We start from the raw sequence: 13,380 nt of genomic DNA on the forward strand, positions 1-13,380 counted from the left end.
TTGTTTAAACACTGAAAACTGTTACTCAAAACACCTTACCAAACAGCCCCAATTTCATGTGGTTTAGTTTAGCTGTAGTTGGCAGTGGAGGCACATCTAGGACTAAGAGTACACTTTTGAGTTTTCATTGTATCCTTCAAGGTCAACAATTTTCTTTTTAAAATAAAAGGCTTATATATAAAAAGCAATATTTGTCTATTTGCTAGGGGAAAAAGTATGATTTTGCTACTTTGTTTTTGTTTTTGTTTTTGTTTTTGTTAAAGAGAGTATAACTGGTCTTCGGCTTTGTAAAAAAATCTGTGCTCAAGTTATGTATGGGACGTCGATGCCAATGTGGTATCTTGACGATTCTATTATATGTAACTAAGTCCGAGAGCCAGACGATTTGCCAAGGAAGACTTGCTTGTTACTGATCTCCGAAATTTTTATATTCCTTTTAAAATAAAATAAAAAATTTATCTTAACTCGGTAGGTAGTGTGAGTAATACTGGCGTTGTCACAACCCAAAACGCTTATTCCATTACTGAATACTCTTAAAACAAATACTGCCCATGCACCTTTACTGGTTTTGGGTTTCCAAGCTTGGTACGACTCGCATACACCCATTTATTTAAGAAAAATCCCCATACACAGTTTCCATCTGCTGCTATTTTATGTTAATATCTACAATTGATATTAGAATATCTATATTTTAAAACATGAAAGTGGATGTTAAAAAATGAGTGTTATCCTTTTATTTGATTCTCTCATATTAATCTATTTATTCAATAATGATCGCAAATTTTGCTATGCAATTCCCTTTCCTCACTTCAAAATGTCTTCCCCACGGATGGAAAATAAAAATAATCACTTTGAGGCCAAAATTCTAATCGAGAAGGCTTCAAATCTTCATTATTCTAAAATGTCATTGCTCTTGAAAACCTTGTCAATTTTTCGTATCTTCAGATTATAATCAAATTCAGAACGCTAGAAACATCGTAACCCCCCCCCCCCCCCCCCCCCCACCGACTTTCATTTTATTTGGAGGTATATATGGTTGTTTGAGGTCAGCCCAAGCCCACTTCACGGGCCACTTAAACAACAAAATTTGATCTATGGCTACCCGTGATCAGTGGCAATGGAGATTGCTGAATATTATACAACTCTCTCTCTCTCTCTCTCTCTCTTGGGTTAAAAAATGAGTCTTAATAAAACTACCCTGAAAGAGAGCGGGAATCAGTTACATGGATTACATTATGGGTGCTTCCAAATAGCGCTGTCAAAAGTTATTGAAATTAATGAATGATGTAGAGCATTCACTTTGGTGCAGCTATATTTTTTAGCTTTTAGCCACTTAAAAAGTTACTTTATCTATTTTAAATTTTTAACACCACACTTATCAATACATCCAGCATCAATGATTTTATTTTAGCAATATTTTATTTAAATATTATTTCTTTATTCTTTGTTTTCCAAATGTTGTATTTTTAAATAATGGTCTAGTGCAACAAAAATATTTTTTTAATCCTAATGTTTCTTAAAATTAAAGATTTTTTTTTTTTTTTTTAATTTCATCAAAGGATTGTTATAATGTATTTCCTTTATATTGTTCAAAGAAGGAACAAGCGATTTTGCCTTCAACAAGTTTTAGCTTTGGGTTCAGGGATGAGCCTATTGATATATGTATGATTAGGGTCCATTTGGTTGGAGGGGTAGAAAAGTGGAAGGATGGAAAATTAATGAGAGGATGGAAAAGTGGGAAGATAGAAAATATTTGGTTTTCCCTCGTGTGTGTTTGGTTGGAGGGGTGGAAATTTTTTTTGTTTAGTTAGAGAGAAAAGGGGGAGGATGGAAAATGTAGTTTATATAAATTGACTATTATGTCCTTATTATATAATATATAAGTCTTTCTAAAAAACATATATAATATATAAGAAATATATATATTTACACTCATTAAATAATATAAAAATTAACATAAATACATGTACATTTATATTACTTTTCTTTATTATTATATATAATTTAAAATTTATGGACAACAGAAATTGATTATGCATTAATTGGGAAGACATTTTCAAAAAAAAAAAAAAAAAATACTTTATCCACATGACCATTGTTACGTAGACCGAAGATATTAAAAATAAAAAATAAAACTTTATTCACATTGGTGACTAGGCAAACTTGGCAAAACATCCTTCACTTGGCAGCAAAACAATTCACCTAGTAGCAATTCAACTAGGTTTTAACACATCCTTCACCTAGCAGCAAAACACCATTCAACAAATATTTAAATTTTCTTCACCTGGGCAACAAAACTCACTATTCAATAAATATTTATAAATTCTTCACCTGTTTCAAACTTAATTTATTAACACACTATATATATACATTCCTCTACTTCGTGGTCAAAGCAATCATGTTGAACATGAAATGATGTTAATTTCATTCATCCATAGCACAATGTAAATTAAAATATTACATTATCTTCTAGTGTCTTAACCGAAATACAAAGTTATCAAATATTGCTAATTATGTAATATACTACATTCAGCCCACAAAAGTTAGCAAATCAAAAGTTGGCAAAATGTTAAGTTGCATTGTTTAGTATTATGCAACTTAGCTATTACCAAAAATCAGTTGACAATTATCCAATCACTAAGGGGCTGTTTGGGTGGAAAAAAATGGTCACTCATCACTCAAATATCATCACTCATCACTCTATAACTCATTTCCTATCACTCAATAATCCTCAAATATCTCCAAAACCCAGTTTGGCACCTAATTCAGATTTGTTTTTCAACTTCAAAAACTTAAAAATATGGGACCCATTTTTAAAACTTAAAAAACTTAAAAGTCAAAAGTTGCGGCTGGACCCATTCCAAAACATAAAAAAAAAAAATCAGTTCGGTTTGTCAAAAGTTATGGCTAGACCTGAGAAGTGCTCTGACCGTGGGTCCCTCAATGTGTGTGTATTTACAAAAATGCCATCATAACTCAATTTCCATAACTCAAAAACACCCAAAACTTATTTTCATTTTTGCTAACTCATTACTCAAAAATCAAAAAATTGAGTGATGAAAATAAAACTTGAAAACATATCCAAATAGCCTTTCTCTACGTGGGTCTCACCATTTTTGAGTGATGAGTAATGAAAACACCAAAATCCAAACAGCCCCTAAGGTTCCTTAGCATACATCATCTTCAATAATATTTGTTGGTGTAACTCACAGCTAGAACATCATAAAAATGCTCTCATTTTGGATGGATCCTTAATTAGGAAGAGCACAGCATCAAGTTGCACGTTCGTCGGTATTCCTATATTCACCAATTCAAAAAATACTTCCTCTTTAGAGTAACAATGTGAACATCCTCTCTCCATTGTAGCAAGTCCTTTCTTAGCAATCTCATGTCCTTGCATCATAATAACAAGTCTCTCCTTAGCAATCTCATTTTCTTGCCTTATATTTGCTGCCACATTATCAAGGATTGAAAATTTTTCATTTTTTTTTCAAGCATTTCAACCATTTGAGGTGTTTTCTTCGCCTTCTTGGATGATGTCTCACATAAGTAAAAAGGAGAGACCATTGGAGAATATGATTCTACATTTGGCATGCTAAACTCATCAAAGCAATCAATATTTTCTTCCAAATTTATGCTATCCTCTCTTTCCTTTTCCCATCGACGAACTTTCTCCTTTGCACTTATACAACCTTCACCATTTGCCCTATCCTTGGAAAACAAATCAAACAGCTTCTTATAATGTTGAATTGGAGTTATTTTCTATTTTTTAGCATTTGAGTTTGCCTATAAAAATACAATACACACTTATTAGTATTATTATTACAACAAAGTACCAACAAAATGTATCAACTTGATCTAAAAAAACATTTCACAATATCAAAATAAATATAACTAACCTCTATTAAAGGTTCCCACACTTCATCTTTAGTCTCAAAAAGTCCAGTAATTAGATTCCATGCAAATCCACTCCTGTTCTTGAAAAGGTCATGACATGAATGGAAAGTACCTTTCAAAATTTTGATGCGATTCTTGATGTTACCTTTCTCGACGGCATAACCGAACGATGCTTAACACTTTTTACACATATTTGAGTAAGCATGAAAGCTCCATGTTCCATGGGGCCTATTTCCATTGTTTTGTTCCTCCAACATAACGTTAAGTAAAAAGTCATCCATGTCATCAGTTCATCTCATGTTAATCACTTTAGACTCACTATCAGTTGTCTTTTTCAATGTCTTGGACATTTTAAACACTACATGTTAAACATATTATTTTTTACAATATTACATACAACTACTACAAAGAAACCAACAAGATTTACATACAAATACCACAAACAACCCAACAAAACAAAATACAACATAACATAATATTACTATAAATAAACTAGTAATTGAACATTCTTCTAAAGCATTAATAAGGTACAAATAATAGTTGTACAAATCTTGGACATTTTAAACACTGTATGTTAAACATATTATTCTTTACAAGATTACATACAACTACTACCAAAAAAAACCAACAAGATTTACATACAAATACCACAAACAAACCAACAAAACAAAATACAACATAGCATAATGTTACTATAAATAAACTAGTAATTGAACATTCTTCTAAAGTATTAATAAGGTACACATAATAGTTGTACAAAAGCAACTACCGTTAAATGTTCAACAACAGTCATTCCAAAACAACTATTCCATAAAGAAAGATATACATAAGCAAGTCAAATCTCATAACATGATGACTAAAATTATTGATCATGCGATACATAGTCATTCCACATTCTAATTGCTATACTAGTTCATAATATTGCTCATCTTCCAGCATCTGCATCACTATCATTTGTACTGTTTCTAGCTTCATTATGTATGTCACCATTCAAAATCTCTCGATCAACTTCTGCAATCAACCTTTCATCCGAATCAACTCCCATAAGATAGTTGTGCAATATACAACAAGCTAAGATAATCTCAGTAATTGTATCAATTAGGAAAAAGGGTTTTGTCATTCTAGATATAATAGGAAATCATTTCTTTAACACACCAAATGTCCTTTCAATGACATTGCATAAAGAGGAATGCCGATGATTAAATATTTCCTCAGCATTTTCTGGGTCACATGTTGAATACTCTTTTAAATGATAACGTACACCCCTATATGGCGCCATAAGTCCACTTCTCAGCATAAAGCCCGCATCTACTAGATAATATTTGCCTATTAAAAAAATAATTTATATAAGTAATTCACTATATATTTAAGTAATTCTCTATATTTTTTATAAGTATACTTTGTATTTATAACTTAACATTACCTTTTTGGATTATAAGTTTGTCTTCCTTACTTAAAGCGTTTTTAATTATCCTCAAGTCAGAGGCAGTCCTTTCCCATCCAGGTAAAATATATGTAAATCTCATGTCAAAATCACATATTGTCAATACATTTTGAGTTGTGTACTCTTTCCTCCCTTAATATCCAGGCGTATCTGTTGATGACACTTTTACACAAATATGTCTCTCATCAATAGCCCCTAAACAATCTTGGAATTAAAACAATCTATTAAATCAATAATTTTTTATTCATATTAAAGCAATCCATATAGTTGCTTGAAAACATGTTTACCTTAAAGTATGGGTAAATCTATGACCATTTCGTATCTGTTAGGGAACCTCTACCCCATTAAGTTGTAGAAGAAACTGATCTTCTAAGTAGATGACTGCTCTCAACACATTGTGAAAATGATAGCTTATGGTCTCATTAGAATGACGAAAGAAAAAGGAAACCATACGAATTCTCTCATTATGTGCTAAAATGTAAAGAAATTTGGCTACTTGCTTTTCAAAAGAAGCATTACTAGTGTGTTTAAAACAGCCAGTTCCTCGAAGAATTTCACACAACTTAGTAAAGGCATAAGGCCACATTCAAATTATGTCTCGACATTTTTTACTACATCTAAGTTCGCTTAGTAGTTCTTGCCGAACGTTTTCTCTTTCCCCACTACTTTCAATAAGTACTCTATCCAAATAACGTGGACTACAATATATGCCCATCATCCATATTGCATGCACCACATGTACAAAAAGTTGCAAAATTACTACATCTTATCTTCTCTGCCAATCAATCAAAAGTTGCAAACCAAATTGGTTCAATTCATGAATGTGGGCCCAAAGGGCTTATTTTCCACCCCATTTTCTATTTCTCTTGTTTTCTCTCCTGAACCAAATAAGAGAAAACTCTATTTTCCACCATATTTTCCTCTCCTTCTTTTCCATCCTCCATGTTTTCATCCCAACCAAACATACCTTAAAGGTGAGGATATTTGTGTAATTTACTACCCACCTCATCTTTTCTCCTTAGTTTTCCTCCTAAATTGGGAGGACAAAAAAATGTGGGCCCGAAGGGATTATTTTCCATCCTATTTTCTATCTCTCTTGTTTTCTCTCCTAAACCAAATAAGAGAAAATTATATTTTCCATCCTATTTTCCTCTCCTTCTTTTCCATCCTCCCTATTTTTATCCTAACCAAACATACCCTAAATAAATATGAAACGGAGGAATAATAATCAACAAACATACAGTTGCTTGCACGAGAAGGGGAAAAAAAGAAATAAATATTATTTTAATTGGAGGGAGAATAAAATATATTATTTGCTCTAACATTTGAGCTCTAGATGGCTATGTACTGTAGCTGAGTAGTTAAATTTTTTACATATATGATATACCACCACCAATGTAGCACACTTTTTACATATTGTGGTGCTAAAAATAACATTTTAGCATTTTGAAACCACCAATGTGGATGTTCATAGGGAAGAATATAACCGTATCTAAATTTTTAAGGATTTGATGTCCATGAATCTTAAATGTTTAGGAATATAACTCTACCTATGTCTTGTTTGATTATAAATCTAATAACATTTCCAAGAATGTGATTTCCATGGTTGGTTTATTGTTAGAAAATTTATTGGACTTATTTATTCTTCTTAATATATCTTTAGATTTATATACACAATGATAAGTTTGTTTCCATATAATTCTTTTTTAAATCTTCCTACAAATAAATAATAAGAAAAGTATAATAAGTTATAAATCAAGTATTATTCTGTTGTCGTCTAGCTCTCTTTAGAGCTTTTATTTCTCTCATATTTGTAGACAAGGTAATGCTTTAGCTGATGTCTTTGCCAAGAGAGTAAAGTTTTATTTTCCATTGTTGGTTTGGATGGAGTCTGTTCCACCAGATGTTTATAATTGTTATTTATCGGATTTTTCAACTATTGAATAAAGTGGCCTTTTTGGCTTGTTTCTCAAAAAAAAAAAAAAAAAATCAATTTTAAAAAATGGTAGTCTAATTTTTTTCGAATGACACCTACAATACCCAATATATATAAAAATTAAAATCATTATCTTCCCACGCTCAGTTCCATCCCAATCGCTAAACAAGTGCTGCTAGACAAATTTCACAAATGGCTCGCGGGCTTCAAATCAAACTTCTTCTCATGTATCGTAAGACTTACCACTAAAACATACTTTCTCAATGAAAAGCTAGAAAAAAAAAACATTTTAAAAATTCTAGTGGTAATAAACATACTTGATTTATAGATAAGGTCCTAGTTATTGCATAAGATTTCAATTTGACAATCTCAACATCACTTGGCATTTAATGTTAATTGCATTTGTGCAATAAAGGTTGCCATATGCATGTTCTAATCTTGTATGTGTAAAAGTATATGGTTGTTAGTATGAATCAGACTTATTAGTCCAAATGGTATCTCTTCATGCACCGAGTGTACTGGGGTCCATGTGGTCAGGTCGAGCTGCAAGGGGCAGCGTATAAGTTTAGGGTTTTCAACCATTTCAAAAAAAAAGTGTTGTGATATCACCCTTATTCCCTTACCAACCAAATTATTATTAATTTTCTAACATCTACCCTTGTAATCAAATTGCAAGGACTTGAACCACGTAATTTGGTTTCATCCATTTTGGCCCATTATCATTCAGGCAAAAAAGAGCTTTATAAGTTGCCCTCTTGAGAATTGGTGAAGGCTCATGGGCCATTGTCCATGCGATCATAGGCTGGGCTCAAGACCAAAAAAGGGCATGGGCTCATCCGAGGCCTTCACAGCCCAAAGAGCCACGCCCAGGACAAAGAACCATTATCATTTCCTTTAAAAAAAAAAAAAAAAACACACTATAACACGTGCACTGTTCCACTTGCATCACTGCTGGCAAGATCATCATGATCCATTAATATCTATAAATGTCAATTTTCTTTTGTCGTCTAAAACCAACCACCTGATGATCTTTAGCACCCACCAAAAAAAAAAAAAAAATCCTGATCTTTCTCAGCTTGTCGAATATAATATACAAATTACAGAGTACAAAACAAGTTGCAAAAAACCAAGTTAACACCAAAACACACACAGGTCTGACCAGCACCACCGTCTCGCAACCAAACCTAACCAATTTTCCTCTCATCCTCCGCCTCCTCCTCGTCATTAGGCTCAGCTCCTCTGAATCTGAATCTGATTCCCTAATTAAATTTGACACTCAATCAACATCCTCTAACCATATCATAAAACCCTTCTTTTTTTTTTTTCTTTTTTTTTTTAAAATTTCATATTTAATATAAAAAGTAAAAACACCAACCCCACCACCTATTTTCATTTTCTCAAAAAATATATATTTTTTAATAATAGAAAAGATACATTGATTCTCTTTCTTTCAGACCCTCACAAGGCCACAACTTTAAAATGCTTTTCTCTTCTCTCTCTTCTGCTCCAGAACTTGACTTTAAAGTTCTCTCTCTCTTTTTTGTTTAAAAATAGAGATTGATTTTTAAATAAATTTTTGTCTGTGGGTCCGTACGATTTGATTGACAATATCTATCATTAGGGTTATCATAATAAAATCATCGTCAATGGAGATGAGGAAATTGGGTTTGTGTTTGGGAACGAGGATCCTGGTGATTTTGGCGGTGTGGGTAAGGCTAACGTGCGCCGCCGATGATTTTTCTAGTTCCAGTACTAGTTCTAGTCCTAGGGCTTTGTTATTTTGTGCTAAGGAGTCCGTTGCCGATTCGATCCTAGGGTTTCGGGATTCCAATTGCCCCTTGTACGCTGATGTTCGATCCCTTGGTTCCGTTGCTGTTACCGAGGTACGTGTTTCTGCAATTTTTCCATTTCATTTTCTCTTAGGTTAATTTTGTTTGGGGGAGGAAATGAAATGTTTGGTGAATTTTTAGCATCTGATGTGTTTTGTTTGTGTTATTTAGGATTTTTTTTTTTTTTTTTTTAGGTTGTAATATTGATGAAATTCATGATTAGATTATATCTTTGTTAGGATGTGGATTTGGAATGATTAGATTTAAGATGTTATTTTCAAATTCATAACATCACAAGTCTTCAAAACTTGAATCCTTTGTGTGTTGTTTAATTCATATGTTACAATTTATACTAGGAAGTGAATTTTAAACACTTTCTAGAGTTTGGGATTTTAAAGTCAACAGCTCGGCCAGGAGTATTGGAAAATTCTGGGAATTTTATTGTGCTATTGGCAGTTGAAAATTTGTAATATGCTTCGGAAAAATTTTATAGTGCTATTGATCTTGCACTTTGTAGACATTGCTTCGGAAAGAATAAATTTACCAGCTCTTCAGTGGTTATTGTTGAATATAGTTTCATAAGGCTTAAATATTATTCCAACTTAAATAAATTGGATAGGTGACTGAGTAGATATTGGCTTGTGTCATGTAACAACTTTATTCCAAGTAATAGAAAGGATAACAATTGTTGCATTGTAAGTTTGCTCATGCTCTGTGGAGTGAAGTTTTTCTGATGTTTGGGGTTCAATGGGTGATGCCGAATACAGTTGCTTCTCTTCTATTTGCATGGAGCAATTGTTTGGGGAATTTTTCTTCAAATGTTCGGAATATGATACCGGTTTGTTTTATGTGGTTAATCTGGAGGGAACGTAATTTGTGTATGTTTGAAGATATTGAGAGACCGGTAGATCTTGTGAAGTCTTTGCTTGTTGGGACTCTTTTTGAGTGGTCTCGTATTTGGGGTTTTACACATTGTACTTCCATGTCTGACTTCTTAATTTCTGTTAGCTATTCGCTTTGATTTGTTTGTATTCATTTCAAGTGCAGTGGGTTTACTATAGTAAACACCATGTACTTTTCTAATCAATAAAATTTCTATTACCTATAAAAAAAAGGATAAACAATGATTAATCGATTATTACTTTAAAGGTGGCAACATGCCCGATAGGGATAATGCTTATCGTTGTTATGTTTTTTTTATATGTCACTGCTGACATGGTAAATATATGGATCCTAACAATAGTACATGATCTTTTCTTTCTTTTATATATTTGTTTATAAGATTAACAACAGTGCATGATCAAATTGAGAAGTTGCTTTGCTTTTGTAAGTCTTTTAGTATAATTCTGAAGGATATTTTATACTTTGCTATTGTGAAGGGAGATGAGGTTTCGCTTCAAAGGGCACTAAATATAGTTCACATGAACAGTCATGAATATGTAGCTGTGCTGTTCTATGCATCATGGTGCCCTTTCTCCAGGACTTTTAGACCAAGCTTTTCTATCCTGTCTTCTTTGTATCCCTCCATCCCCCATTTCGCAATTGAAGAATCAGCCGTCAGGCCAAGGTTTGTATATCACTAATTTTCCTTAAGGTTTGCTTATTGTGATTTTATCATATTGAAAGTTGACAATGACATTGGTTGAGTTCCTGCAGCATCCTTTCGAAGTATGGAGTTCATGGGTTTCCTACCCTTTTTCTTTTGAACTCCACAATGCGTGTTCGTTATCATGGCTCCCGGACATTCGGTTCTCTAGTTGCTTTCTATAGTGACGTGACTGGTAAGGCATTTAATTTTGCTTATTTGCTGTGGCCTTCTGTTTTGAATTCCCATCTCAAACAGTCTCTGTCTACAATGAATTAATACAGCTAGTTGTAGATTAGAACCCTTTATAATGTTGTTAAAATTGTGCTTAGACATGCTTAAAATGTGATGTTTTAAGCTTTCTATGAGTAAAATTATTATCATATTTTCCATTGATTATTGTTTCCAAATTTACTATATAAAAATTTTAAGAAATTCAAATAACTGATGTTACATTCGAATTTACAAGCTTCTTACAAATGTAGTGCTATTGCACTATCCATTTGAGTTGATAGAAAAAATATATTACAACTTTGAGTTTATTTACTTTTTTCAACTATTTGTCATGAATCTTTTTATGAGAGTCATTATACATTATATTTGAAGAACGTGTTTTCACTTCAATTAGGCGTGCACTTGTGTTTTATGCCTAGGCTCCAAATTCCAAAGGCCTTTATGCTTAAGTGTGATTGATGCTTTTACCTACACTGGGTCCAAGCAAAAAATAGGCCTATTCAAATTTTAGTCAAAAGCTGGCCAAACATGAGAACTAGAACCAGTTTTGATCAGTTTTCTTTAAAATTTAGATTACTTCCACACAAAACAAAAAGGTGCATTACATGCATTTTTTCAACTAATAACAAATGGAATAAGCTATTATTTAACTTAAGAATGCTAGGCCCATTAAAAGTTAGCCCATGGCCCCATGCATTCAATGCTCAAATACTTAAAGGAGTTTGCCATTTATAAAGGAAAAGGTATGACAGCTTCTGTTATTTTCCTTTGTGTGACTTATAACTTTTTGTTAAACCTCTCCATTGAGCCAAAAAAAAAAAAAAAATCCCCCATATTGATAGAGAAAGAATCATGGCATCTTCTTCATTCTTTCAATATAGGAGTTGCAATACTTCCTTTTAAAACATTTTCTATTCATGTTTTTCAATGTGGGACTTGCATATTATTTAATTACTTATGACATCATCTGGTTTAACTCCAATCCAATCTTAAGACCTTGAACCTCTCCCTTTTCTGGTCCTTTTAATGGTCCAAGTTTGGTTATTGAAGGGTTTTTTAAATTCCTCATTTGCAAATTAATTATTACTTATATGTCCTTGAACTTAATTGGGGATTTTTGAATTGTTAGTTGTGGTGTTTTTTTTTTTTTTCAGTTTTAGTTAGTGAAATCATGGGTTATTTCTTTGTGTAGGCCAATAGTTGAAATGTCTCCCCTTATTTATTTCCCCACTTGCTTTATTGAAAATTGTATGTGTATACATGCATGGAGATGGAGAGAGAGTTGGCAGGGGAGGGGGGTTTTTAAGATTACATGTGGTATCAACCATGCCATTGATCTGCATTAGCATGCAGAATGCATCCTTTTTCCTCTGCTATTATTTTTTAATGAACATCTACCATTCTCTCCGTGCATCTTTTCTTTTTTACATATTATTTAAGTTTATTCTGTGCGATTTTTATTGAATTTAATTCATGGTTTTAGGCATTAAGACTGTATCATTGGATCAAGTATCCCTTGACAAAGTTGGGCGTCCATCAAACAATGAGACGCATGATAACAGTGAGCAGGAAAGCTGTCCATTCTCATGGGCAAGGTCTCCAGAGAAATTGTTTCGGCAGGAGACATATTTGGCTTTGGCAACTGCATTTGTTCTTCTGAGATTGATATATTTCATTTTTCCTACTCTACTTTTCTGTGCTCAATATACTTGGAGAAAACACATTCAGAATGTGAAATTAGGGAGTTTATGGGAGCATCCTTCAGCCTATCTGAAGCGTGCAATACATTTATTCAATTCTCTAAAAGAGCCTTGCAAGAGAAGCAATTTGCAGGAGGGAGCAATGAATGCCAGGGCTTGGGCTTCCAAGTCCCTTGCCACAGTTTCTATCGGTGATGCGAGCACAAGCCGGGATTTGCCTGGAAGTTAATGTAGATGACCTTTCATTATTATTGGATTGGAGACTTGAATTTTCTTTTGAAAGCTTTTGGCTTCAAATTCTATTTGCCAGTTCTTTTATTTCAGATAATCATCACGACATCCTTGATTCTCAGTTGGGTTGAATGTCTTTGTGATGAAGCTGAAATATGTTACTGTATCTTGTTGTTGTAGTTGTCTGTTTCTCATTTGTTTATATGTTTAGAGAACACTTTATCCTTGAAAAGGTTAAAATTTTAGACCGCAATTTGTGAATAGTTCATTATTAATAGACTCAATTTCCAATTTTGTATCAGTTATTGGTGAGAGTCCACCTGTCTTTATTCTTACTGAGTTGTAATGTTCATAATTATTTACAATATGGAATTGGAATGTAGCAACCAATGTTTATGGCTGGATCACCAGGGTATGAAGATTGATATTAGGAAAAATTAGCTATGGCGTTTTGGGGTTCAACACTTCAACCCTTAAAAATGGGGATGTTATAACTTTAATCATTCTATTGCTGGTTTTTCTTT

General features: G+C 32.9%; 1 protein-coding gene across 1 annotated transcript; it reads left to right on the top strand.

Moving 5' to 3' along the window:
- Positions 1-8,354: 8,354 nt before the first annotated feature.
- Positions 8,355-13,157, top strand: LOC126710452 (5'-adenylylsulfate reductase-like 4). Its single transcript, XM_050410916.1, has 4 exons — positions 8,355-9,160; positions 10,486-10,673; positions 10,763-10,887; positions 12,409-13,157. The coding sequence occupies exons 1-4, from the start codon at positions 8,924-8,926 to the stop codon at positions 12,852-12,854; spliced, it is 996 nt and encodes a 331-aa protein (XP_050266873.1). The 5' UTR covers positions 8,355-8,923; the 3' UTR covers positions 12,855-13,157.
- The last annotated feature ends 223 nt before the right edge of the window (positions 13,158-13,380 follow it).

The sequence above is a fragment of the Quercus robur genome, chromosome 12 (genome assembly GCF_932294415.1).
Source record: "Quercus robur chromosome 12, dhQueRobu3.1, whole genome shotgun sequence".
NCBI lineage: Eukaryota > Viridiplantae > Streptophyta > Magnoliopsida > Fagales > Fagaceae > Quercus > Quercus robur.

Coding starts and splice junctions, on each gene's coding strand:
- LOC126710452 (XM_050410916.1), top strand. CDS start 8,924: ATGGAGATGAGGAAATTGGGTTTGTGTTTGGGAACGAGGATCCTGGTG. Junction 9,161..10,485: donor GTTCCGTTGCTGTTACCGAG/GTACGTGTTTCT, acceptor GCTATTGTGAAG/GGAGATGAGGTTTCGCTTCA. Junction 10,674..10,762: donor GAATCAGCCGTCAGGCCAAG/GTTTGTATATCA, acceptor GAGTTCCTGCAG/CATCCTTTCGAAGTATGGAG.